The following is a 27,424-nucleotide window of genomic DNA, read 5'->3' as shown; positions in this document are numbered from 1 at the left end:
TTCATGAAGAACTTCATGTCTCCAGGTGGCCTGAGTGTGAGCTCATAAGTGCTGGCTGGCCTGCATGAGATCCCAACATGCTCTCTACTTGCAGGGAGAAGCTCACAGAGAGCCAACTGCTCAAGCTGTGCTGCTGAGCTATATTCCCAGCCCTCTAATACAGTTTTTGAATGATATTTTACCCCAAAAAGTCATAAAGTGGAGTCCAGACGCACTCAACACTGCATGAATTTCTCACACTGACTACAAACTGGCCACAGGAGCTCCATGACCAGTCAGTCTAAGGTCTTCTCAGATTAGATGCAACTGAAGTCCCTCTTCCTGGGTGTCCACAGTTTATCTCAGGTGACCATCATGTGGTAGCATGCAGATAGGGGACTGCATTGTTTGCTCAAAGACAGGCCGGTTCAAGTTGGGTATATTTGTAATTCAATTCAGAGAGCAGAAAACCAGGAATAAGAGTGGCGTGTGTCGAACTAAATGTGATGAGTGTCTTCAAAAGCTACCCTCGAGCCAAGCATAATGGTGCACACCTTAATCCCAGCACTGGGGAGACCAAGGCGAGAGGCTGAGACCAGAGGATAGCTTCAAGTTTGAAGCCAGCCTGATCTGCATAGTGTGCCCTGTCTCAATCAATCCATCAATAAACACATTCATATACACAGACACATACACACACACACACACACACACACACACACAGGAATATGAAAGTTACCTCAGACCACAGCACAGAAACCCAGATTCCTATTCTGGCTCCAAACATCCACCAATGATGGGGGACAAGGGGGAAACGAGAGGGGCTATAAAACAAAGAGCAGAGAAGGAGAAAGAAGAAGATGAGTGGAGACAGGGAATAAACAGATGAAAGAGAAAGGAGAGACCCTGGCCCCAGCCTTGAGCTTTATTCCTGCCCTCAGATACCCCTGTGATATGCTAACCCCCACTTTCTCACACTGGGTTAGAAAGATTTCATGCCATCCAACGTCCAACACTGCACCACTGGCCAAGTGTGGTGGCGCATGCCTGTAATCCCAACACTTGGGAGGGTGAGGCAGGAGGATCATGCAAGTTCAAGAGCAGCCTGGGTTACAAAGTGAGCTCAAGGCCTGAACTGCATAGCAAGACCCATTCTTGAAAAGACAGACGGGGGCTGGGGATTTAGCTCAGTGGCATAAGCGCCTGCCTTGCAAACAGGCAGTCGTGAGTTCGATCCCTGGTACCGATAAAAAGGAAAAAGACCAAAAAAAAAAAAAAAAAAGAAAAGAAAAGACAAACAAACAAATACTGCACAATCACTAGCAGAGTCTCTTGCATGCTTCTCAGAACCTGTGCTCCCCCAACTCCCACATACCCCGCGGCGCTCAGTATCAGCCTGCCTACTCACCTCCCCCTTAGCCACAGGAAGACACGACACACACAGAAGCATGTGTCTGACACTGACTTCACAGACTTACCAGAGCTTATAACAAAAACCGTGGCCAAAAACCTGCCCAATGCCACCGCTACTTAGATGTTATCTTCCCCGAGACCAGGCTTAGGCTGTTTTCTAACCCTGCGTCTACGTGCAGGTGGCAGGGGCTCCTTGCTGTGTCGAGAGGGAGGGAGGGAAGAAGCAAGAGCTTAGGCCAAAATCCACTACCTTACACACCCCAACACAGGCTCCCCTTCTGTCTCCTGGAAACGCTCTATCACACTGCCGCTCTCTGCCCCTTGCTGAGGACAATCTGGCATGGAGGAATTACCCCGGAGGGGAGGAGGAGTTCACACACCACCAGTGTTGGGGGCCACTCACTCCTCAGACCTGTCCTCCACACAGCTTGGGTGGCAAGAAAGTGCAACAGCAGACCAAATGTGCCTTGCACAGAGGGACTAGGTGGGTGGGCCAGAGACGAGAGCCAGAGAGACCTGCAGGACGAGCACAGGGCAGGGTACACAGCGAGGGAGCAGCGGGGAGGGGGGCAGAAGCGGGCTGGCAGGAGACACAGGAACATAATGCTGAACAACCGAGTGGTGGCCACTCTCTCCGAGTCTGAGTGGGTCAATCTGTGGCGCAGTGCAGGGCACAGGCAGGACAGTCCACAGGTGCAGAGCCTTCCTGGGAGCCCTCGTAACAGGGAGCAAGTAACCTCAGGAAAAGAGGCATGGCAGAGAGCGTGGGGTGGTCCTAACCACTACCACCACCCCCAGGAGGTCTACGATGCCAACAGTGCCCCCTGGAAGGGTGCCTGGGACAGAGAAGTCCTGGGGACTCCACTGTGGGTCACAATACTCTTAAGAACTTTTTTGAGCAGAAAGAGATGCTTGGGAAAAGGAAACATTAATGATTTGCCAAGGACAGTTATTCTCCAGGTCATAACCACTGAACCAGACCCTCCAGTGCCACCTCAGTTCTGTGTCACGCCTTGTTGTCCTCTCTGCACTCTGGCATCATCCCAAGTCTGTGGCACTAGAAAGGTACCCCCAACCCTATCCTACTCCCCAGCCTCGACACCTGCCAGCACGTGCTGTGTACATCTGCCCTATCTGTTCCTTTCCATGCCACCCTCTGCTTCCCACAACCAGCATCACCATGCCCCAGGAGATACCATGCATTTAATTTGAGGTCTCTTCCCTTCCTCAGTCTGCAGCTGTGTGGGTCAAATGCGGGAACAGAAATGTGCACCCAGCATTGGGCAGTCACCTGGCCAGGCCAAGTCCCAACCCTCCACTCTCCAGCCAAAGTGGGTGCTCGTGCCTGGCTCAGAGGAAGCTGGATGGATTATCATCTGTCCTCACAGGCAGAGAGAAACCAGGGCACGTCGGGTAGGACAACAGCAGTGCCCTGAAGGAATCACCAAAGATCTGTGCCTTGGCTCCTGGAAAGTCCAGTTTTAGTGTTCTACTGTGAAGCACACTCACTGCAGAACTCTGAGAACACCCTACCCTGCTGTTTCCAGATCTCCTTCCTCTAGGCATATATCCTGCCAGGGACAGCCATGGCCACTCAGGCAGCACAGGGCCAGTCATCTTTCCAGGCGACCCCTAAAGGTGGTGTTTAAATTCCATGAAACTGTGGGTATAAACTTGTTCTTCCCCTTTGGGAAAGTATCAGAAGGATAGAGGGTGAAGAAACTGGTCACAGCGTCCCACCAAGCACCAAGTATCCCTCCCCGCCACCAGCAGAGGCTCCCCGTACTGTCACCAACCCAGGTTTCCAGATCAGTCCCATCAGCCTTCACCCCAACCCACCCCTGCCTGGTGGAGCACTGAGGGGAGAAGGCAGGCATGGGGGGCAGGAGGAACATGCCACCAGTCTCAGCTGTGACACTGGGCAAGTCTGGGCCACTCTAGACCTCGGTCTCCTCTCTGCCAGGAAGATGACAGTTCATCCCTCCTTTGGCCACTGTGAGGACCAACAGGATCCTAAGCCTCCCTTTCCTATTTTCTCTGTGCCCTCCGCCTGCACCCTGCCCAGTGTCTCTTTTCCTCCTCCTACGGGACTCAGCAGCCCTCGTGACAGTTTCTGCCACCTGCTCACTGGACTGAAGGCCTCACTTAGCAGGTGCGCTGCCCAGCCTCGGGGCGCTGGGCCTTGGGGTCCTAACCTCCTGGTTCTCCTGCCTTGGCCTATCCCTGGAGGACCCTGGTTCCACCTCTTCTACCACAGGAAGGTATTGTGGATTCTCCTCTGCCCTTTGCTTGGGAGGTGTGTTCACACCTACAGCTCCTGCTACAACTTGGCAGAGGACTAAATTCAAGTATCCCTCACCTCGGGATAAAGATGCACATTTCTGGTGGCCTGCAGCTTGGAATCCCTGTCCCCCACACCAGCATCCCAAACTCAATTCCTGAGTGTTACTAATTCTATTAGGGGTACCAGGATTTTCCCTACACTGTTTCCATCCCCACCCCACAGAGAATCCTCAGTCAAGGCCTCTCGCCTCCACTCTGAACTCCACCCTGCACTCTTCAGTCACTGCCCAACAAGTCATTCCATTGACACTAAGCACAAACAAGCTAGGCCCCTAGGTTCCAACAGCCCTGGGTCCCTACTCTAGTCTTTGTGCCTGCAACCTTCTTCCCCTCCTGATTTCCATCAAATCCTGTTCTCGAAGCTCACTCATCAAAAGTCTGTTATCCTTATCATAAGGGCTGCGTTGGAAGATTTAAAATAATTTGGAAAACATGATCTATCAGAAGTTAAAAAGTCAGGATGCTAAGCTGTACAAGCAAGGTAAACATTAGTTTTTGTTGGCAAACATATGTAATGCAATGCATCATTGTATTTCCTGAGCTGGGGGATGGGAAATAGCTCAGGAACTGAATGGTTTTAAACGTCCTTTCTTTCTAGTGCCTTCCTTTTCCACCTGAACAGGTGGAACAGAAGATACCTGATCACCATAAACCAGTCCCCTGACCAATCAGAATGTGCAGCCGGTCCTCATTCACTCCCCTCCAGACTCCTTGCTGATCTGCATTTCTGGTTGAGACCAGACAGCAAATATCATAGATGCAGAGTAAAGGCACGCTGGTTTGTTTACTGGAAAAGGTGGTACACCTGAAATCCCATCACAGGAGGATCACAAGACCATGTCTCAAAATAGAAATGAAACAAAGGCCTAAGGATGTAGCTCAGTGTAAAGGTCTTACATTCAATCCTCAGTATTGAAAACAAAACACACGTCCATGTATACACACACGCATACACAAATGCACAGTGTACACAACTTATTACAGGCTGAGCATCCCTTGTCCACAATCTTGGAACCAGAAGTATTTATTTCAGGTTCAGGATATTTTTAATATTTGCATAGTGTACATATAGAGGTATCTTCAGGCTGGAATCCAAATCTAAACAAACCATACTTTTATGGTTCACATATGCCTCATACACCTAGCTGGAAGATGATGTTAGACAACATTTTTAGTGCACCTGCGTTCTGAGTGTGACCTGTCACTTGAGATCAAGTGTGGAATCTCCTACTCTGGTGTCATGTGGCTTGAGGAATTTCCATTTGGAGGGCACTCTGGATTTGAAGTTTTCATGTCCGGGATGCTCAGTCTCCTTAGGACCAACATCCTTTCTTATGGACTCTGCAGTCCAGCTGAACGTTCTGATAGAAATGTAAGCAGAATGACCCAAAAAGAGGTGAAGGGAAACAGCACAATCAAGAGACAACCAAATCCCAGGACAGTCAGTCTCAGGACTTATATTCTAGTTGGGCCCTGGGTGTCATTTTCCAAACTTCAGAGAAACTTTCTAAACTTGTCCCCCAGGATGTAAAGCACAGTGAAAGTATTACACTTTCAGAATTTTAAATCAAGTTAGACCATACACATGGTGGACTTACAATATCTACAGAGAACTGATTTGAGGACTCCCAGATACCAAGACCCAGATGGCACATCCCTTACATCAAATGGCACAGTATTTGCACAGAACCCTTACATACCATCTGAAGAGCTCAGGTCATCTCTGCATTACTTGCAATATTTACTACAATGTAAGCACTACGTAAGTAGCTGCTATACAGTATGTAGGGAATAACAACAAAGTCTGTACATGCTTAGTACAGATATGATTTTTTTCTGAATATTTTTGACCCATAGTTGTTTGAATCCATGGATGTAGAACCCATGGATATAGAACATAGATTATATTTAAAGAAACTATAAAATGTATAATTTGAACATTTAAGTAACAAATTAATTTTTCATCCTGACCCATGCAGGTGGCCCGCCACAGTCACACTCTGAGAACTGTATACCCCGGGTGGGCAGTGCTGCAGGGTGAGGCCACTCATCCACCACAGGCCTTTTCTTCCTTAGGCCCACCCCTACCACACTGTGGGTCCCCTCTTCCCATGATGGAGCACATGGGGACTGAATCCAGGGTTTCTGCACCCACTTTGTCTTTTAAGTAGGGTCTTGCTAAGTTGCCCAACCTGGGCTTGAAGTTAGGATCCTTCTGCCTCACTTCGAATGCTGGGATCAAGGTGCACACCACCTGCCCATCTCAAGTCTACCTATTCTTCAAACCACTGGTTCTAGGCTTGGGAGAGTCACAGGCCTCTGAAAATCTGGGGAAAGCCACAGATCATCTCTCCAGGAAAAGGACGTGGTGCTACCTCTTCTTATAAATTGGGCTCATAATTTAAGAGATTCCCTTCCAAACCTAAGGCTATCGGCAGGCACCCCAGCATGAGCCACTCTTCCACAAAATTCCTCTCACTCAGATGGCCCACAGCAGCGGCATTATTAGGAAGTGATTAAAAACGGGGAGCAGACTGGGTGAAGTAAGTGGACCACGGGAGTGTGGCCCTGAGAACTACGTCTGCTCCCGGCCCCTTCTTCCCTGGCCTTTTCCTCTCGGGGGATGCAGCTTTCTTCTGCCACGCCCTTCTTGCCTTGGAGCCAGCTGACCATGGACCGGAACCTCTGGAAGCGTGAGCCAGAATTAATCTTTTGTCCTCTTAACTAATTGTCTCAGGTACAGTATTTGGTCACAGTGTCAAAAAGCGGACTAACACACCCAGTTAAGTCATAATCCATGAGCTGGCTCTCCTGGGGATGATGCCACAGGCACACAGCTGGCAAGCAGAGCCATTCAGGGCTCCCAGAGGACAGGTAGAGGGATGGCTTCACGTGAACACTCCCAGCTCCCTCATGGGGTGAAATGCTCAGGTACTCACCGGTATTTGAGCAATTCTGGAGAATACTTGGACTTGGCTTTGAAAATCACCTGTAATTACAAAAAACCCCACAAGTTAGTATATAGCATGTTGGCACCCAAATCCTCCCCCTTCATGGTCCAAACCCTCTCCTACACACCCAAATACTCAGGCATATTTCTTGAAACAGAGATGCCTTCATTATGTAAGCACATTTATTATGCAAACTTTTTAAATCTGTGTGTACCATTTTAAATTCAAAAATAAAGGTATTTAGGAATGGCTAAAATGGTTTTTAAAAAAAACAAAAGTAAAGCTGTTACTGATCTACTTGTACCAAGCTCTTCTCTTATTTTAAGATTCTTAATGTGAAATCAACAGGCCAACATTTCCATTAAGAATTTGCACTGGCACCAAATTACTGCAACTTGAATACAGACACCCCACAAGCCAGGTCTCAAACTACAGTAACATGACGGCTTTGGAGCATAGAAGTATCACCAGGCTGTCTTCTCTGGGGGAAATATTACAGACCAAAATTTCCCAAGAACTTCAAGTACACTACTGTGACTGTGCCCACACACAGTGGGTGTGGCAGTGGTCAGGCAGCACCTTTGAGAAGGTGCAGAGGACAAAGAAAAACGTCCCATTCAAGGCCAGCCCCACTCCTCCACCATGTGAGGCTCACCAGGACCTCGGCAGAGCAGGTGGCACAGGAGCACGTGGGCCCCTATGCTGATGGTCTCCGGGTCCCTGGCATTTCAAGGGAGGCAAGGGCACTGGCAGAAGGAGTGTGAAAGAGGGAAAGAGCGATGATCCAGTGAGGTCAGGGGCCCTCTGGCCAGCACCTCTCCATCCCTCCCCTCCCACCCCTCTACAGGGTTTTTGTGACTTTCTCAATGCCACAAGTAAAGGAGATCTTGCAGCACCTGTCTGCTTGTTCCGAGCTGATTCACTCAGCATCGTCCAGGTGGCACCGAGTAAGTCTTGGAGACCTCACGTGCTATCCACACAGTGTCCTACACAACACTTGCAATTTGCTAAAAGAGTAGATCTTAAAAAAGACTTCTCATCACAAGAAAGGGAATAATAGCAGGGCATGGTGGCACACGCCTGTAATCCCGGCACTAAGGAAGCTGCAAGTTTGAGGCCAGTCTGGACTACAAAGTGAGTTCGTGGCCAACCAGAACTATATAGCAAGACCCTGTCTGGAAAAAAAAAAAAAAAAAAAGGGAATAATTATGTAAGGGATGGGTGTGCTAACTGCTGATCATGGGAATCACTATGATACATAAACCAAAACGTCACGGTGTACACCTTGAATGAACACGATTTTTGTCAATTATATCTCAATACAGCTTCTTAAAAAAAAAGAAAAAGGACAACTCACATTCCATACTTGTTCTCCATGGACTTTCCTTGTGCCAGCCCTAAACCTGTCTCCCTGCACTGCCCATGCCCCCAGCACACATGTCCCTTCCCCCAAATCCCCAGTCACAAGGCTCCCCTTCTCAGCTTTCTGCTGGAGGCTCTCAGGGTTTGTTCAGTCCCTGCAAATATTTGCCTAAGAGACCGAGCAAGGGCTAAGTTGACAGGATTCAGTGGCAAGCAGGAGGCAGGAACTCCTGCCATGAGGGGAGGGGCAGGCAGCTCAGGGTCTACAGAGACACAAGGAGGTGGAGAGGTGACAGTGAGCGGGGTTACAGGGCTGCCACCTTGTCTGCGGAAGAAGTAGCAGTCAGTTTGTGGAGGGACATCTGAAAGGAACCGTGCAAATCCTTCAGGAACTGTGATGGCTGCTGATGCCCAGGACACACTGGGCCCCTCTCCTGAATCCACTGACACAGAAGCCACTGCCTGGGGAACCTTCTAGAAGATGTTCTGATGACCTAAGTAGTTCTCAGGCTTTCACGAGCAGAGGAATTTCCCCAGGAGCTTGTGAAAAATGCACATCCCAGAACTCCCCTTACAAGGATCCTAGTCCAGGGGATTTAGGCAGGGCCCGGGAATCTACATTCCATGGCTCTCTAGGGTGACTCTCCCCAGCCAGCCCAGGGGTCCCTGGTGGGAAATTCTGACCTACACAGATTGGAGCTGCCTGGCCCAATACTCCAGCCATCATCACAGCATCAGCAATCACAGTCATCAGCAGTCCAGAGTCAAGAGTAACTGGGGGAGGAGGGGGGACGGGGGATTTAGCTCAGCGGCATAAGCGCCTGCCTTGCAAGCAGGCAGTCGTGAGTTCAATCCCTGGTACCGATCAAAAATGAAAAAGACCAAAAAAAAAGAGTAACTGAGGGGCAAGAAAGCAGGCGGACAGGGAACAGAGGGAGCCCCAGAGGATATCCACACCCAGGCCCACCTTGCACTTCTACACCCGGCCAGACAGAGGACTCCAAGCCAAATCACCAGGGAGCAGCACACGTATTCCCTGGGGTTGAAGGGCAAGCACCTCCTCCTTGTCAGCCTTCTCAGGGTTTGTAGGTGGGCCTTCAGCTAAGTAGAAGTACACTGGTACACATTTGTAACCCTAGCTCCTTGCTTGGCTGAGGCAGGAGGATCACAAGTTGGTGTCTAGTCTGGATAACTCAGTGAAACTCTGCCTCAAAATAAAATATAAAGGGCTGGCAATGTAGCTCAATGACAGTACTGGCCCAGCATGTGTGAGGCCCTGAGTTCATTCCTTAGCACCACAGAGGAAAAAAGCAGAATGATTTTCTGACAAGACTTTGTCTTTGCCTAAACCTTCTTAGAAATAAGACAGAAGGCAGAAATTCACACCATAAAACATTAAAATCTTATGACCACTGATAACATGAAAAGGCACAGTAGCAGGCCCCCTGCCTTACAGAAGCCCACATGGGCTTTCAGGCTGGGCATGTCACCTTTGGTATTTCCCTGCTACCCTTAAGGAAAAATGTTACCCACAATCTCTCTTAGGGACAAGGAGTAAGTTAGTACCTGACCGTTAAGTTTTGCCACAAAGTACAATCCTCCTGTTAAAACAGACTTGAGGATATTGCTTTCAGTAATTGCAAGAACTCTTCAAAACAGCAGAGGAGGAGAAAGTACACTATTTTTAAAAAAGGTATCTGACCTTTGCAAGTCATGGTGGCATCAGCTACTCAGGGAGGTGAAGCGGGAGTGCAGAAAGTTCAAGGCCAGCCTGGGCAACTTGTCTTAAAGAATGTTAAGGGCTGAGGTTGGTAGATCAGTGGTAAAGGGCTTGCCAGTATGCATGAGGCCCTGAGTTCCATCCCCAGCACCAAAAAATGAAAGTGTCTGACGCTGTCAAGGAAACATGTATGTTTTATTTTCTGACTGGGTCATAGTGGTGATTGCTTTAGGTAGGTAACTTATTCTAACCAGTCTGCCCACTCTTACCAAACAGTGTACAGCTCTCAGCATCACCCAAGGTGACTATGGGGACCAAGGAGCCCCCTGCTGTGCATTCAACTCTGAACAAAGTCAGCAATGACAAAGAAATCGTGACCATTTGCCTATAAATGCCTCAAGTGTATCTTTATGACAGAGTATTAAATCACAGCATATAAATACTAATCTTTATTCAATCATCTGTTGAGGGACATGCTATTTGCTGTTTCCAAGATCTACCAATTATAAATCACGCTGCTATACACATGGGTGTATCACCGTAATATGATGCCTTTAACTCTTTCAGGAAGTTATCTAAAAGGGGAATAGGTGGGTCAAATGACATTTCTAGTTTTAGTGCTGAAGACTCTCCATACTGATCTCCATAGTGGTTTTCCTAGTTTGCACTGCCACCAACAGTGCAGAATGATTCTTCTTTCCCCAGGAACCCAGCGTTTGTTATTATTTCTTGATGATGGCTATTCTTTCTGGAGTAAGATGGTATCCTAATGTAGTTTTAATGTTAGCTATTTGGTAAAAATCACCTAAAAATGAGAGGAGAGAGGAGATGAGAAGGGGACCAGCCTGCCTTCCACGCACCCACAGACCCATCAGAGAGGCAGGAGTCCCACAAGCATTAGCAAAGGGGAAGGTTCTGCTCTCAGCTGGTCAGAGTGCAGAGGGCTGATCTGGCCAGCTTGGCCCCACCTCAGGTGGGAACATCGGCTCTGCTCTGCGTCATGGCACCTGCTGCTGGCACAGCTCTTGGTTCCATGAAGACAAAGGAATGCAAATGATTGGCGTCGGTGCACAGCCCCTGCGGGGTCCAGCTCACTCCCAAACTTGCCAATGCTGTGCCTCTTTCACTGAGAGCTGGGGAATGACATCCCGGGTGAGAGCAGCAAGAACAGGCCAAGGGCTCTGGTGACAGAGTAGCCCACCCCCACCCACACCATGCCCTTCCAGGTTCCTGCAGTGGCTGGCCCCACTGCTGGGTCCCACATGAGCTGGGGGTGGGCTGAATGCAGTCAGGACTAGGGAGAGCAGCCTCTAAGATGTTCCACAGAACTGGAAATTCACAATACACATAATTGGAAACAATGCCATGTGATCAAACAACTTTAGAAATTGCTGGGAAAACACTTTTTCCTGTAAGAATTCTTAGGCTCATATGCCTTTTTCTTTTGAGACTTGCAAAGTTGTCCAGACTGGCCTCAGACTTTTAATCCTCCTGCCTCAGTATCCCACATAGCTGGCTTAGAGGTTTTTAAAGTGAATTCTTAAACTTAAGTTCCTACAAGTGGGATCTTAATTGCAGGCATTTGAAAGTGAGTAACAACATGTATGAACCAATATTATACACACAGGCAACACAATTCATTATACACATAGATACAGGCGTATATGTGTGTGTGTGTGTATGTGTGTGTGTGTCTATATGCATGTGTCTGTAATTTCAATACAATTTATGCCCTTGTTAATTAAAGGGCATAAATGTCAGAACCAAGTATTCCAAAACAATAAATTCAAGCTCTCCTCTCCACTCCCATGGGTGTTCCAAGGGGCTTCATGAAAGACTGATTATTGTCCAGAGCTGGAGCTGTACCCGGGTCACCATCTGCCCCCTGGCCCTCCAGGACTTCTTATCTGGCCCCTCATCTCCGTCAGCCCCTCACTGGCTCCCACTGACCTTGGCAAGAAGTATTCAGAGGAGGCGAGGGCTTGGGAGAGGGTGGAATGGATTAATGACTTTTCCATATTTTACAGACCTGCTGACAGCACAGGCGCTCGCTGCCCAGAGCAAAACCCAGACACACAAAAATGCAAACCAGAGCAGGCGAAGACAGTGACACAGTAGCCCACCTACCCCTCCCCAGAGGGGGAAAGAGGTTGGTAAGAGGCAAATGAGATTAGAAAACACTCAAAATGTCTCCACTATCAGAGGTTCAACCCAGCTTGAGGGGCACTGAGCACTGACACTGGGGTGGATTCAGAATTATGGAAAATGAGGAAAAGATGCCCCTAAATGAGACCACAGTCAGACAGACGTGTCTGTAAATCACAGCCCCGCCCCCACCCCGGCCACCGTGGAATGAAGAGATGTGAGGAAGGAGGACAGAAGAGAAAGAAGGGGAGGAAAGGGGGAGGCTAAGGGAGGGCTGAGGCACAGGACCCGGGTTTCCAGGAGAGAACTGCTGCTGTTCGCAATCAGGGCTGTGCCTAGGAGAGCGGCCCAGGGGCGGGGAGAGAAGCAAAGGGTCTGGGCTATGGCTGAGACGGAAGATAAAAACAGGCCCGGGTTTAAAGGCAAATCAGGCACACACACATTAGTGGGTGCCTGAGCCTCGGGATAGGGGAAGTTGGAGAGACATGGGGAGTGACCACTAACGGGAGTTCTTGATGGGGTGACAAAAAAGATAGGCAACAGATGGTGATGTCTGCCCAACTCTGTGAATATGACACATTTTTAAATAGGGTAATTGTATGGAATATGAATTATACCACAACAAACATGTTACTAAAAAAACTTAAAAAGCACGGGGAGAGGTCAACAAGCAGCCCCTCAGTAGTCAAGGCCTCAAGGACAGCAGGGAGTGACAATGACACGTGTGACCTGGGTCTGCAGAGGGGGAGGTGGCTGGGGGAAGTGTGCAGGCAGGAAAAGCCCGAGCCAGTTCTAGACTTCTCTGTAAAAATGTATGCTGGGGACAGGCAAAAGAGGTCTTTCAAGGATGCAAGACCCGGCTTTTAACATCTGGAAGACCCCAGCAAGGCCCTGAGAAGGGCCCAGGCAGGGACAGGGAGAGGATCTGGTAGAGAGGCCCTGGGCCAGGAAACTGAGGCAGCGGGAGGGACTGAGGGAGTGTGGCGGGGGAGAAGGGGCTGCGCCCACCGTCAGCCCCCAGATTCCCAGGGGCTCCTTGGGAGATGTGATCAGGAGCCGAGCAGTGAGCACAGAGCCTGTACGAGCTCTTCCAGGGTCCCAGGGTGGAAAGCATGCTGGAGAGGTCTCACCAGAACCTGAGGTCATCCCTGAGGGATGTGGTTCTCGCTTGGCAAACTCCTTTGGGACTGAGTGTCATTTCTTTTGCTCTCCAAAACCCTACTAATCACCTCAGCAGGACCACGCATGGGCCATGATGGCACCGAGTGGCCTGGTTCCTCTAGAGACCTCGGTGCATCTGAGTTGCAGAGGAGGAGATGAGGCCGAGGAGACCCCACACAGTTTCCCACAGTGTCCCCCATATTCTGGATGACCTAAATTCCCGAGGTCACCCCATGCCCTCCAACCCACCCTTTCAGGTGACGCAAGAGGCCCAGAGCTCTGCAGGTGACGTACTTGTTGCAGCAGAAGTGGTGGCTGAACTCTGGCCCCTGCCCCTGATAAATCAGTCTGCTGACGCAGCTGCCCGTCTCACCCTGCCGCCAGTTCCCAGCTACTACCCACAGTCAATCTTTCTCATGTCATGTTGGCTGCAGCTGGCAGCAAAGTCCCAGGGCTGAGCTTTGGGGTGTAACCACATCCCCTTGTGCAGTGAAGTCAATAGGAAACCTCTGCTGTCCCCAAGGGCAGAGGTGAGTGACGACTACATGAAGCTATGCTTCCTGCCCCACACCAGATTTGGAGTTCCTCTGTGCAGCAGCTCTGCTTTGCAATCCCCCCAAAACACAACCTTCCCAGGCGCTCTGCGTCTTGCCCCAAGCCCCTGAAGTGTGGCACACAGGAAAAGAACAGGCACAGGGCACACTGTACAACTCCCCATCCCACCTTGGTAAGCCTGGCACCTCGGAACTCCGTGCTCCTAGGTCTGCCTGCGGGCTGTGGCCCCTTAGGAGCCCCTCAGAGTGACTGAGGGGCCTATAACTGTGAAGATGCGACACACTCTCTCTGTTTTTAAATGCACATATTCCAATTCCTTCAGAAATGTTACAACTCGATGGATCGATTACAATTTTTTCTTGCAACTAGAGATTAAAACCAAGCCTCATGCATGCGAGGCTAGAGCTCTAGCTACACTCCCCTAGTCCCTTATACATTGTATTATAAAATATTTCAGCCAGGCATGGTGGTACACACCTGTAATACTAGCACACTGAGAAACTGAGGATCACAAGTTTGCACCCAGCCTGGACAACTTAACAGCTTAACAACACCGTCTTAAAAAGGGACTGGGGATGTGTTTCATTTCCATCCCCAACACCACTAAAATGAATAAACGGGCAAAATATTTCACATATGCACAAGCAACCATAAACATGCATGTGCTCACCACTCAGTTCTCTCAACCTGAACATTGCATGTTTGCTCCAGTTTTGGGGTTTTTTGTTTTGCTTTGGTACCAGGGATCGAACTCACAACCTTGTGCTTGCCAAGCAGGCCGAGCTAAATCCCTGGCCCCTCCAGTTATATTTTTAATAAAAATAGTACAACCATTTTAAGTCAAGCCCTGCCTGGCTCTATTCCCTCCCCAGGGTAATCATTAAAAGTCCCTTTCCCACATTTTAGGGTTTTTTTGTGTCACTATTGAGACCGGGGCCTGTGCACTGAGCTACATCTCCAGCTCTTAAACTTTTTTTTTTATATCGGGGATTAAACTCATAATCTCACACTTGCCAGACAGATGCTTATGCCGATAAACTAAATCCCCAGCCTGCAAACTTTTTTTTTCCATTTTGAGGCAGAACCTAAATTGCCAAGGCTGGACTAGAATTTGCATTTTTCCTGCATGTCTTCCAGGGTGCTAGAATCAAAGGCATGTGTTGCCACGCCCACCTTTTTGGTGTTTACCCAGGAAGGCTGAGCCCTTTACCAGGTACATACACATCATAAATGATGTTCAGGCCAGCCTTGCAGAGTGTTACAATCTCATGAGCGTCTGAGCATCTCTCGAAGCCTTCCACAAGCTTGCTTGTTCACCCAGGATTATGTCTGGAGCACAGCTCTCATTCGTCCATTTTCACTAAGGCCCAGGATTTAGTGCTTTCCAAAGCCACCACTGCATAGCCACCTCCAGTACAGATGCGGAAAGAAGTCAGAGTATACAGTCTGAAACTGCCTTACCGGGGCTTGTATTATGGCTCCACTGATTATCAGCTGTGCCACCCTGGGACAGTTACCCATCCTCTCTGTGCCTCAACTATCTTGTCAGTAAAATGAGATAACAAATACCCCACTTACAGGTTTTGTGAGACTAAGATGAGTTAACAGGTTCACAATAAGACTGTAATGTATAGGTCTTGGGCGGCTTTTTATGAATTTTATTAGTAAAAAGACCAGTAACAGTGACTCAAGGTGGCACGGTTCCTTCAAATCACCCAATGGGACAGTCATGCCCATCCCACTGGTGGGTTCAAGCAGTGGGAATGTGTTGTGTGCAGCCCCTGGGCAACCTTGCCACCCAGTAAGCACTATGCACAGGTGTGCTGCTGCTACTGCTAGGGCTATTCATCCTCACACTATTCCCAAACCTTGATCCTAAATACACAACCCCATGCCTGTGGTCCCAGACACCTTCTTGACCATAAAAGGAACTGTCATGTCCAGGTGGTAGGACACACTGACACTGCGGCTGGCTGCTGGCCCCTCTGCTGCCACTTCCTGATCTCCTAGGGAAGTGACCCGGCCTCCTGCTCCTGCGGCACCACTCATAGGTCACTGCTTCCAGCTGTGTTCGCCATGCTCAGCACCCTCAAGCTCACCACAAAGGAGAACGTCAGCAGCTCCTGGAAGGGACGATGGGACAGGGGCTTCTCCCACCAGCATCCGCATCACTCTAAATGCAGCCAGGGCTGCTGTCACGCATAAAAGAAGTTTGCGTTGAAGCCTTGACTTTCCTCCTCATAATATCCTTGGAGCTCCAAAGACGAACTCATCCAGAGAGATCTGTGTTTTTTAAAAGCCATGGGACCTCAAAGAAGACAGAAGCATGCAGCCCACGTAATTCTGGGGTATAGTGGCCTGAAGCCAAGGTGGGCCCTGGGTCTGAGGCGTGCCAGAGCCAAGACATAGGGGTACCCAGGGACTAAGTCAGTTTTTACCTGTCAGCTCTCACTTCTGAACCTGCCAGGGCCGACTTCCTGGCCTCATAGTGACCCTCAGAACATGGAGCCTCAGCCTGTGCCGGGTAACTGAGGGACACCAACACCTCCCCCTGGGCTATAAACACTAGAGCCCAGCACACATTCCTGGCCTTCTCTGCTCTTCTCAGAGCTCTGGGGGACACTTCTGTCTGGCTGCGCCAGCACCAAAGGTTCTTCTTCAAGCTGTCTGTGTGCTTCTAAAGGCATGTCTGTGTATGAGTTCACATGTGTGTCCATAAGCCTCACACATGGCACGCCCATGCTCAGCTCACAGCTGACATCCCTCCAGTACTCAATGCTGAAGTAGCACCTAAAAGTCTTTACTTCAAAGCGGAGGCTATCCAGCTCCTACTACCTTTCCTGAAGGGCCAGCTTCTCTCTGGCACCCCCAGGCTGGCCTTCCTCTCCTCTACCGCCCAGGAGCCTCCCAGTCCTCCCTGACCAAGCTACGACTTCACACAACAGCGCTGGTGCAGGCCACCCCAAAGCAGGCTCTCAGTCACAAGATGGCTCTATGGGAATGGTGGGACCAGGTTCTCTGGGCAGGGAGCCTCCATCAAAACACTCTCCAAGCCAATCTATGAACACAGCCACATTGGCCTTCAGTGTCCCTGTTTTTCCAAGTTCCCTCTTGGCAGATGAGAGCTGGGATTTGGGGATGAGCCTGGTTAGATCAAAGAACATGCTTTGCTGCCCATGGTTAGCTGTTACCTTTCTAGAAGGGCCTCAGTGACCCTCTGTCAGATAAAAGAATTAGTAAAATATTTGTCAAGGTACCTTCCCAGGGCCTACCTGTGTCCCTTGCCTTGGACGGCCCCACAGGCCCTGCTGCAAGCCCCTTGCTAAGGGGGCCACACACTGCTAGACCTACCGGTTGGGGAAGGTGGAAGAAGGTAGAGGGAGGCAGCCTGGTGGCCTCTGAGGACATCTTCTGCCTGGGAAGCACATTGTCTTGGCCCCTGCCCAGGGAAGGGTGGGCCACGGGAGAAGCTCCCTCTGCCAAGCTCAGAGGTGGAAACTACTCAAGCAGCCCAGCCTCCAGACAGGATCCTCTCTCTTCTGAGCCAGGCCTAAAGGGCCACAGTGCGGCATGTGCCATCACTTACCAGGTCCCCCTAATCCTTAAGGGTAAAATATGAAAAACTACAAAATAAGCTAGCAATAAAAGGCTCTCCCCGCAAACACATATAAAATAACCCTATCCTTCAAATGCAACAATTCTGAGGTTTCAGACTTTCTGAGGAAACCATGCCCTTGCTGGGCATGTCACCGCATTAGATGATGACCGCTGATCCTGCCACTGACTAAATGATCACAGTCACAGGAACTTCCTCAAGGAGAAGTGGCATGGTGTGACAAAAAGAAGTTCCCCTGGGAGTGAGACTGGCTCGCTGTCCTCCACTTGCTGTGGGACACAAAGTAAGCTTTTGAGCAACAGCTGCCAGGAGGGCAGGGAACATGCCCATATTCTACCAGGAACAAGGAAAGGAACTGAGAAGGTCTGACCTCCGAGCAGAAAGGGCTTCAGGAGGATGAATTATGGGCCTTCAATTTGTGACAAGCTGTCTGTCCCAGAGAGAGGGATCACCTGTCCTGTGGGTGGCCCCAGGACTGTGGGTTTGGACTAAATCTGCACCATCTTCCACCCTTATGCTGGTCTAAGCCCCAGATGCCTCCATGAACATCCTGAAACCAAGGTACAGGAGGAAACTGAAGCTTGTGGCTTCCTACACACAACCTAAGATCAGTCATGAAGGTAACCTGGCCACCCAGAATTCAGTTCCAGTCAGAAAACACTCCCATGTCAACCCAAGGCTGAACTCCCACCCCGCAGTGGTATCCAAGCGGTGGCCTCTAGTAGCAGGCCTAGGATGATGGGGTGGACACCCTACAGCTCCAATCACAGGCAGACCAAGAGTCTATCCCCCAGGGTCTGTCTTTCTTCTTAGTGAACATCTGGGCTTGGGAAATATTCTATTTCGCTGCAATGAGGGATTTTTTTCTATAATAATATTCACTGCAGATAAATTTACATTTAGTCTTTTTATTTTATTTTTTTATCAGTACTGAGGATCGAACTCACAACTTCGCACTTGCAAGGCAGGTGCTTATGCTGCTGAGCTAATTTCCCAGCCCTTCTACTTTTTTTTTTGGTACTGGGGATTGAACTCACGACCTTGCACTTGCCAGGCAGGTGCTTACACCGCTGTGCTAAATCCCCAGCCCTCACTGAAGATAAATTTGAGCTTTACTTAGCTAACAGCATCAAAAGCCACTGGTTTTTTTCTAAACATAAATCCTCAAGAAAGAATCACAGAAAAGACTTAAGCCCCTGACTTCCCACTGAACACACCCCACACTTCATCTTCATAAGCATTGCCATTAAATAACATCAGTCAACTGCACAACAGAGGCATTATTTATGCAAAGTGTGTTTTCCCTGTCTAGTGCAAAGCTGCAAAAAGGTAGGAATCGCATTTGACCTTAACTCAGAGTCTACTGAGTGTGTGGCTCACAGCAGGGCCTCAAACACAGGGAGGAAACAACCTACATATCCACCACTGGCCAAAAGAATCAACAGAATGCAGTCTGTCCAGACAGTGAAGTTATTATTCAGCCTCAAAAAGGAGCCAGGCTCTGCTGCCACTGCAGGGTGGATGGACCTCAAAGCACCATGCCACGTGAGAAGCTTAACAGTACAGGACACAAAGTGTACGACCCTGTATCAACCAACAACACCCAGAATAGGTAAAACTGCACAGGAGGAGAACAGACTGAGAACTGCCAGGCCTGAGGCATGGAGGACAGGGGAGTGACTGCTCAGCAGGTTGGATGTGGTTTGTCCCTCCAGTGGTTCACATTAGAAGTACGGTCCCCAGTATGGTAGCACTCAGAGGCAGTAGAAACTTGAATGACTGATATTCCCTAAACCTAGAAAGAAGCCAAAGTCTGTCTGATTTCCCTGAATGATTTGAGGCTGGGTTGTTTTGTTTTGTTTTGCTTTGTCTTTTTGAGACAGGGTCTCACTGTGCAGTTCAGGCTGGCCTTGAGCTCACTTTGTAGCCCAGGCTGGTCTTAAACTTGCAATGATCCTCCTGCCTCAGCCTCCCAAGTGCTGGGATTACAGGAGTGCGCCACTATGCTCAGCTCAAGGCTATTTTTGTAAAGCCTATAAGCCAAGAATGGTTTTCACCTTGTTAAAGTGTTGTTTAAAAATAGAGAGAAAGGACATACACTGTACACCACACGTGGCTCGCAGTCCCAAAATACCGGCCAGAGACTTGCCTGAATAAATTAGCCTCCTCTGTAGGAGTAAAACTACTCAGGTTCATCTTGCCTTACAGTTAAGACTCTAAACTTGAGCTGTGGGACAAGAAAGAGGTGAAATATTTATGCACCTTTACAGACCTCATGAATGCCTGTGCCCAGGTATATCCTGGACTGTCTGCTGCAGCTATTTCTGTACTGGAAGAACTGGCTGTCGGAAGGTCAGGATCTACTGGCCTTCAGACTAGGGAGGTGTTTCTGTCTGCCATGGAAACACCCAGGGAATGAGGCTGAGCCGACAGATGTGGCTCTAAAAGTCCCATGGCCATGTTACTCCCCGACCTCAAGACAACGGCAATGAGATTATTCTCTGGTCAGCCTCCTGGCTTCCTGCCCCGACTCTCAATTCTCCATCACTCAGAGCTCAGCAGCTGGTGGAAGGGCCACTGAGTTCAGGAGACGGATTCAGCCTGGGGACAGGATCAGCTGTCAGACACAGCCATCAGCTGGATCCCAGAATTTACCTGAGCAATGGCACTGGCCTAAGCATAGTGCTCTGCCCCTGCCTCTGCTTGTCTGTCTGTTGAAAGGCAAGAGAGAAAAAGATGGAACAAAGCCTGCAGGTGCTGAGGTGTGTGGGACCAAAAGCAGGTGCTGAGATGTGTTCCCAGGTAACAGCAGCTGTGGGCCTGAATTTCTCATTTCTGAGCGCATTCCCCAGCTCACAGCAGGTCACCCTGAGGTACTGAAGCAACAGAAGGGACAGAGAATACAGGCAGGGTTGAGGAGGAGACTCGAGAGCTCAGACCGCTGGTGGCAAACTGATGGCACATGTGCCACAGCAGGCTGTGTGCACCTTTGAAAGCTCTAAAACATTCACCATCACTGGCCTAAACTATGTAGAAAAAAGGGACCTTCCTCCCAGGGGCTGGTGGCAGGTAGCCAACTGAATACAGCCAAACACAACTTGTCCACACACACAATGCCATGCAGAGGTAGGCAAACAGACATAACAGGTACGCACACAGACAGGCACACAGGCATATATGCACAGGCAGCACAGAGTTAGCAGAACCTATCCTACAAGTACCACATACACAGACACACAGGAAAGCACACAGCTCCAACTGGCCATGAGCGTAGCGAGCGACCAAGGCCTAAAGCCCAGGTGTGGCACTGAGTCCAGGCACAGCACAGAGCCATCCGAGACGAAGAGTGTGGCACGTTGGGCGGAGAGGCTTGCTCTATCTTCTAAGCATCTCACTTCTTCACAATCAGAAGTGGCCTGAAGTCACCTCCTTCCCATCTCCTGGACTGGGTCAAATATTTAATAATTCTTGCCTGCCAGAATCCATAGTCTCAGGGTTTATGTCCAGCTGTCTATCCAAGCCTCACACAGTCATAGGTGGGGTTTCTTCATAGGTGGCTGGATCTAGAGTGTATGATGCTGGGATTGATTTGTGGTGTTATGCTAGGATCATGGGAATTAGGATTAAGAGTATGAGTGCTAACTACCTAAGTAGCCTCGACAAGCTATAAGGAAGGCCTGGGGATACAGCTCAGTGGCATAAGTGCCTGCTTGGCAAGAAGTAAGGTCCTGAGTTTGATTCCTGGTACCGGGAAAAAAAAAAAAAAACATATAAGGGAAAGAGCTATGCTCATTCCTTGTCTGTTATTGTGTTTTGTTTGTTTTCTGGAGGTTTATTTTCTGCTGCCTTCTGCCTACCCAAACTACTTCTCCTCTGCAATACCCCTCTGCAATCAATACCCCTCTGCCATCCCATGCTGCCTTGGAACCAGATGATTATGGACTGAAACCTCTACAAACTGTGAGCTAAATAAATTTTTCTTCCTTTAACTTTGGATGTCAGGTATTTTGCCTCAGCAATGAGCAAACTAAGGCACATAGCAAAAGCCACCTGATCTTACAGTCAGCAGTCTTTCTTTTCTTGGCAGAGGTACAGATTCAGTTTCCAGATTAGATTTGCAAGTGTCTCCTGCACCCCATCAGTAGGATAAGGACCATATTATGACTGGGCATGGCAAGTGCCACAGCATCATAGAAATCAGAGCCAGGCCTTACCCTGGCTGTGCAGATCTGACTGCAGGACCTCAGATAGGTCACTCAACTTCTAGACTTCCACTGGCTTATCTGCAAGGCAAGGGGCTGGGCTGCTAGGTGGTGAGTGCCCACATGCCCCAGTTCAGGAGCTACAGTCAGGACTGCTGTCTCGCCATACTCTTCCCACCAAAGCTGTGTCAAGAGTCACTGCCACTTAGCATAAACAAAGAGTTGTGGCTTGCTAGTAAAAGTTACCATGACAGCACAGGGTAGGGCCAGTTGATAGAGGCTGGTGCCTAGCCTGGGCTTAGGGCTGTCAGGAGATGGACAATGAGCTCCATAACTAAGGAGAAGGAAGGCTGCTTCAGTTTTGAGTGTCCCCTTGAGCCTCCTCCACCCCTGGGTGAAATACCACGTTCCACCTGCCCCAGTGAAACAGCAGCCTCAGAGACCAGAACTGGCCACGGACTGACCCAGGGCACAGCTTAGACTCAAACCCAGTTTGGCCCCCAGGCTCCCTGTCCTCTCACTTCCTTTGCTGCCTCTTCTGATTTAGAGGCCTCTGCAGGCCCCACCCCACCATGAGCCCCTAGGCCCCATTACAAGCCTCAGGTCCTGCCCCAGTCCCCAGCTAGAGCTCAACCTCCCTAGAGTAAGCACTCAGCACCTCATAGGATCACAGGACCAACAACTCTTCCCTGCCTGAGCTAGGAGCAGAGGCATAGGGAAGAGTTCCGGGACATACCAAACCCCAGTGAGCTCCAGCTTCCCACTGGCACTCTAAGGTGTCATCAGGTCTCTGCCCCAGAGTCAAACATTCTTCCCCCACTTCCCCAACCAGAGAGCTCAGTTCTCCATTTCCTTTCTCAGTCAACCGCAGTGGCAGGAGTCTGTCACAGGACCCAAAAAAGGCTGAGGCCACTTCATCCAACCAAATTCAGGAGCCTTGAGTTTAGGTCCCAGACTGGTAACTTCGAGGAAGCAAGGTGGCTGGAACACAGGCAGCCAGGGTGTCATGGAGCCCAATGTCACAGTGCACCTCCGTGCCTGCTCTGCAGACAGATCCATCCGGTGCCGAAGCTATTGCCTGGCCTTCAGGCATCTACCCTGGTGGTGGAGGGCAGCACAATGCACCCTGCTTTTCAGGATCCCACTCACTCAACACTCCATGAACCAGTACAACCACTACGCAGATTCCTCTAAAAAATAAAAATAAAAATTCCATTTGACCCAGGTATGACTCCTCTTCTGGGTGCTGTCCCAAAGCAATTAAATTCTTATTATGGTGATACATGTACCCTATAGCTAAAGTTACGGAAGTGACTTATGTCCCCAACAGCTGAATGGATAAAAAAATACAATTTTATACATACATATATACACATAAGACAGAGTACTCAGCCACAAAAAAATAAATTGGATTCACTTGCAAAACATGAAAGGATCTTGAGACTTAATGCTATGTAGAATAAATCAGACATACAAATTAAGTATCACATGGTGTCTCTTACATGAGAAAGTTAAAATATAAAGAGCAAAATAAGACACTGTGGAGATGGAAAGAGGAGAGGGGAAACAAAAATGATCAAGATGTAGTATGTATATGTACCAATTCCCCAAGATGCCGGTAATTATAATGCATTGATAATGTGTACCACTAAAATAACTTTTTAAAAAGTTGACCTGACACAGCACTCAGGACTGGCTCCAAAGCCCCTGGTGACACCCAGATCTGTCGCTTCCTCGGGCAACACGGAGCTGGCACAAGCCCATGGCTGCAAATAACAGATCCTCAATGCTTTATGTCCCAAAAAGAGCCAACACAAGGAGGGCCAGACATACATGAGCTGCCTGTGGGTCCCTCAGAAAGTTCGAAGGTGCAGTCCTGCCACTGGGCACCTCCGCAGCTCCACAGGCTATTTCAGGAGGGACTAGAGACAGGACAGGGCACTCATCAGCCTGCCGGCAGGAGGACACTCACCCCAGGTCATCAAGGGAGCCTGGACAGGGCTAAGGCCCTGCAGCGCCAGGAGGTGTAGAAGAACAAGATGAGTTGAGGAGAGGACCCCAGGCAAAGCCAACCTATATTTTGTAGGTCTAAAGGAAACTGGTGATGGCAATGCACTTCCACTGGGATCTGTACAAAGGCCCCTGGCTGCCATGGAGGAGAAAAGGGTCAAGGTGGTGACCCTACTGGTCATCCAGTCTTTCACCTGTGTGGCCGAGTGGCAGAGGAGCTGCAATGGCCCCAATGGCTCCATGAGAAAGGAAACTACAGGAAAGAGGACCTAAGGCATGTAGGTATCCAACCTAAAGAATGAGTTGGAATGGCAGAGAGGGTCAGGTGAAGCTAAAGCCCACCATGTAGACACCTATAGAGGCATAACCCTAACAAGACGAGTATACAGCCTGAGCCACAACATACCATGCCCCAGAAATGGAGAGGACAAGATAGGCTATGCACTTCTCCAAGCCCTGCTGCTCAAAGCCAGGCCTGCCCTGGATGGAGCAGAGTGAAGATTTAAATGGACTGAAAGATTTAACAACTTAATACGACTAGAAACCTACAGGATCCACCTGACTACACGTTAGGACTGACAGGTTTGACCAAGCAGAGTTAAAAGCAAGGATTTCAACTGGACATGATGGTACACACCTATAATTCTAGCACTCTGGAAGGCTGAGGCAGGAGGACTTGCAAGTTCAAGTCCAGTCTGAGCAACTTAACTAACAAGGAAGACCCTGTTTCAAAATTCCAAAGGAGGGCCATGGATTTAGCTCAGAGGTTCAAGTACTTGCTTGGTAAATGCAAGGTCTTCAGTTTGATCCCCAGTATCAAAGGGAAAAAATTAAAAATTCAAAAGGCTGAGATAAGCTCACTGCAAAGGCTCTGGGTTCAATATCCAGTACCACAAAAAGAAAAAGTTCCCTCTACCTCTCAGACACCCCCTCTTTAAGTTTCAAATTCATACCTAATTCCAAACCTCTGCCATACAGTTCCCTTCCCACCTGGCCTCTAGCCACAGGGCTTAGTTCTCTGATGTACATCTCAAACACATTGCAATCACCACTTAACCATGTGCTGGGTATACACCCAAATCATCAGCTCCTGGACAGCAAGCGCTGCTTGCAGAATCTGGGTACATTTTTCCATATTAGAGATCCCAAATCCCACCCCATGAAACTAGGGCTTACACTGAGACATCACAGGTGTAGCAGTGAAGCCAGGCTCCACTGTGACTCTGCAAAAGTCATTTAAACCCCCTAAGGCTTACTTCCTCTTCTGTAAAATGGAGACAGCATCAGCACTTCTTTCAGAGAGGCATGTTGTGAACACAATGAAAACAAACTGCCCAACCTGGAGCCTGGCACAAAGCATGTGCTTCTTACCCGTTCCTCTCCCTGCAAAATAGGATGCAGAGCCCACAGCAGGAATCCTAAAAGTTCCCTATTTTAGGCACTTCCCCAGATAAGAACTCTGTATAAAAAAGAGTGGGTTTGGGAAAGTGAGTGCACCAAGGACTGGAGTCAAAGAGCCAACCCCTTGCCATACTCCCCAGATGGACTAGAGTTTTTGTCAAGAATCCAGGCACAGCTTTGTCCTCCAATAGTCCAAGATGTCAGCACATATGTGCCACCTTCTGCCAGTCACCCTGGCCCCCAGGCAAAGCACCCTCTGCTCTGGCAGCAACCTACCTGGGAGACAAAAACAAGGCAAAGGCCATGACTTTGGGACTCTTGGCCAGAGTGGCTCTGTCTTGTCTGGTCACTTTTCCCCTTGCTCAGCATTTACTCAACAACCAGCAGACAGTGCAGAAAGCACACAGTCCAGTCCTAATCCAGCTCTAAGTTCAGGATTTGCATATGATTACCCGAGGGTCAGGACAGACAGTTCCCTTTTTCCCCTCAAAAAGGGACAGGAATACAGAGCTCACTGAAAGCTATTACTATTGTCTCTTCTTGAGGAAGTACCAGCTTGGCTGACTTTTGCACCTAACTGGAACCACCCAATCTCCATCCCATTACAAATCTCCATCCAATTACAAAGCTCGGTGACACAGGTGGCCTGCCTAAACTAGTTTGCAAGTTTAAAATGCTAAGTGGACAGGTGATACCCATTACTGCTGGGCTGATAAACAGGCTACCACACTGGACTGAGCACAGACACATCACTCAGATATATCACCCAACAAACAAACCTTACATCTGCTGTCTGAGCCATTTCCTTCAAACTCTCAGTGTCTTCCCACATACTAGAGCATTTCTATGTTTACCTATTTTTTTAATCAATGATATTTTTCTCTTGATAAATGGCTGCACTCTTGCCAGGGACCTCTGCCCAAGAAACTGCTTAAATCACAGCCAGCAGGTGACACAGTTGGAGCCTCCACCTTGGGCAGAGTCCCAGTGAAAAAGGAACGCTGAGTGCTTGGAAAGCTACTGGGGATTAGAGATAGCAGTGTCATTAAACCTTCCTGGGATGCTTTACACTGTTCACAGGACTTGCAAAGTGCTTCCCAAGGACTGTACTTTCATTACGTTCACAGGTAAAGAATTCATAGGCTTTCCATTAGCTTAAAACAATACGCCTCATAAAAGCAATCTGGCATGCTGTACATAAAGAGCACCGGTTAACTTTTACAGCTCTCTTCTAGGGGCCTCTCAGACAGCAAGTCTGACCTCCTGTGGCAGCTGGGGAGCTGGGCGTGACCCCACACTGCTGTTAAGCAATCAAGGAGCAAGAATTAGTCGCAGTTCACTAAGGCTCCGGAGCCAGAGGCTCAAAACATCTCATCAAACCCAGGCCTATTACTTAAAAGAAAAAAATGCAGTGTCCAGCCCCAACACGGCGAGAGATTAGGTACTTTAGAGTAAGCAGACAAGGGAAACTGCGGCGCTCCGGGCCTCCCTGAGGGCTCAACCTCCATGGGGACCCCATTTGCTCAATAGGCACAGCACGGCGCTGGGTCCCAACCTGGGTCACCTTAGGGAATGGAGGGGTGACTTCGGAGCAGGTCCCAGGTGGGTCCCCAGGGGCAGAATCTTTGCCCCACCCACATCCTGCCAAAGATCGGGAGGCGACTCACCTGAGCGAAGTACAGGTTCATGAGCGTGAGCGTGAAGAACTGAAGGCACACGGGGAAGCAGTAGAGCAGCCAGAAGAGGAAGGGGCCCAGCGAGTTGGCCGCCACGAAGTCCCTGAAGTAGAAGGAGAAGAGCACAGTGCGCAGCGAGGCCCAGAAGAGGCAGAGGAAGAGGAAGACGCTCTGGTAGCTGAGCCGCTTGTGCCGGTAGCGCAGCACCAGCCAGAGCTGCGCGTAGATGAAGGCGAAAAGCAACGCATAAAACACAGTGTAGACCACCGTGAGCCCGAGCTTCACGTGCGGGGGCACGGCGGGGGTCAGCGTGGGCGGCAGCGAGTCGTTGCGCGCCGCGTCCCACCGCGACGACTCCATCCGGCCGGGGGCGCCCGCGCCTCATCGGGGCTCGCAGCCGCCGCCCCCACGGGGATCTCGGGGCATCGAGCCCTGCCAGTGGCCCAACACCGAGCGCAAAAAACAAGCCGCACTTCCTCCGCTGCACCACATGATCCTCGGGGCGGCCTTTGTCTGAGATTGGCAGCGCCGCGCCCCCGGACCGCGCGCCCGCGCACGGCGCAGCCCGCCCAGGCCCCGCCCAGACCCGGGACTCCCGCCCCGCCCCGACACGCGCGCCCCCGACACGCCCTGACCCGCCCCCCAGCCCGCGCCCCCGCCCCTAGGGTCCCGCCCCAGTCCTCTCGCGCGCTCATTCAGTTGGAGACCACTTCTTTTGCAGCAGTTCGTTCTTTTTTGTGTAAAAGCCAAGTGCTTTGCAGGTTCCTTTTTTCCCCCTTTTAAAAATAAAACTTTACGACTCTAGCTGTGAACTAGCCAGGGTCTCTGGAGTGAGGTTTATTTCTAAATTCACAAACGCCAAAGACCGGATCTGTATTTCTGAGACCATT

The 27,424-nt window shown here is 49.7% G+C and overlaps 1 protein-coding gene across 1 annotated transcript in view; it reads right to left on the bottom strand.

Annotated features, from left to right (window-relative positions):
- Nucleotides 1-27,061, bottom strand: part of Gpr137b (G protein-coupled receptor 137B) — a 36,300-nt gene extending 9,239 nt beyond the window's left edge. The window contains exons 1-2 of the mRNA XM_003473506.5: nucleotides 26,526-27,061; nucleotides 6,675-6,724 (exon numbers count right to left, since the gene is read on the bottom strand). Of these exons, the coding sequence (XP_003473554.2) occupies nucleotides 6,675-6,724; nucleotides 26,526-26,894 (419 nt within the window). The 5' untranslated portion in view covers nucleotides 26,895-27,061. The remainder of the gene's footprint in view (nucleotides 1-6,674; nucleotides 6,725-26,525) is intronic.
- Between the last annotated feature and the right edge of the window lie 363 nt (nucleotides 27,062-27,424).

Source organism: Cavia porcellus, unplaced genomic scaffold (genome assembly GCF_034190915.1).
Source record: "Cavia porcellus strain 051 isolate PalLab524CR breed Dunkin Hartley unplaced genomic scaffold, mCavPor4.1 scaffold_13, whole genome shotgun sequence".
Lineage (NCBI taxonomy): Eukaryota > Metazoa > Chordata > Mammalia > Rodentia > Caviidae > Cavia > Cavia porcellus.
The sequence above is the reverse complement of the archived record's forward strand: the minus strand, read 5'-3'. Positions and strand labels throughout refer to the sequence as shown.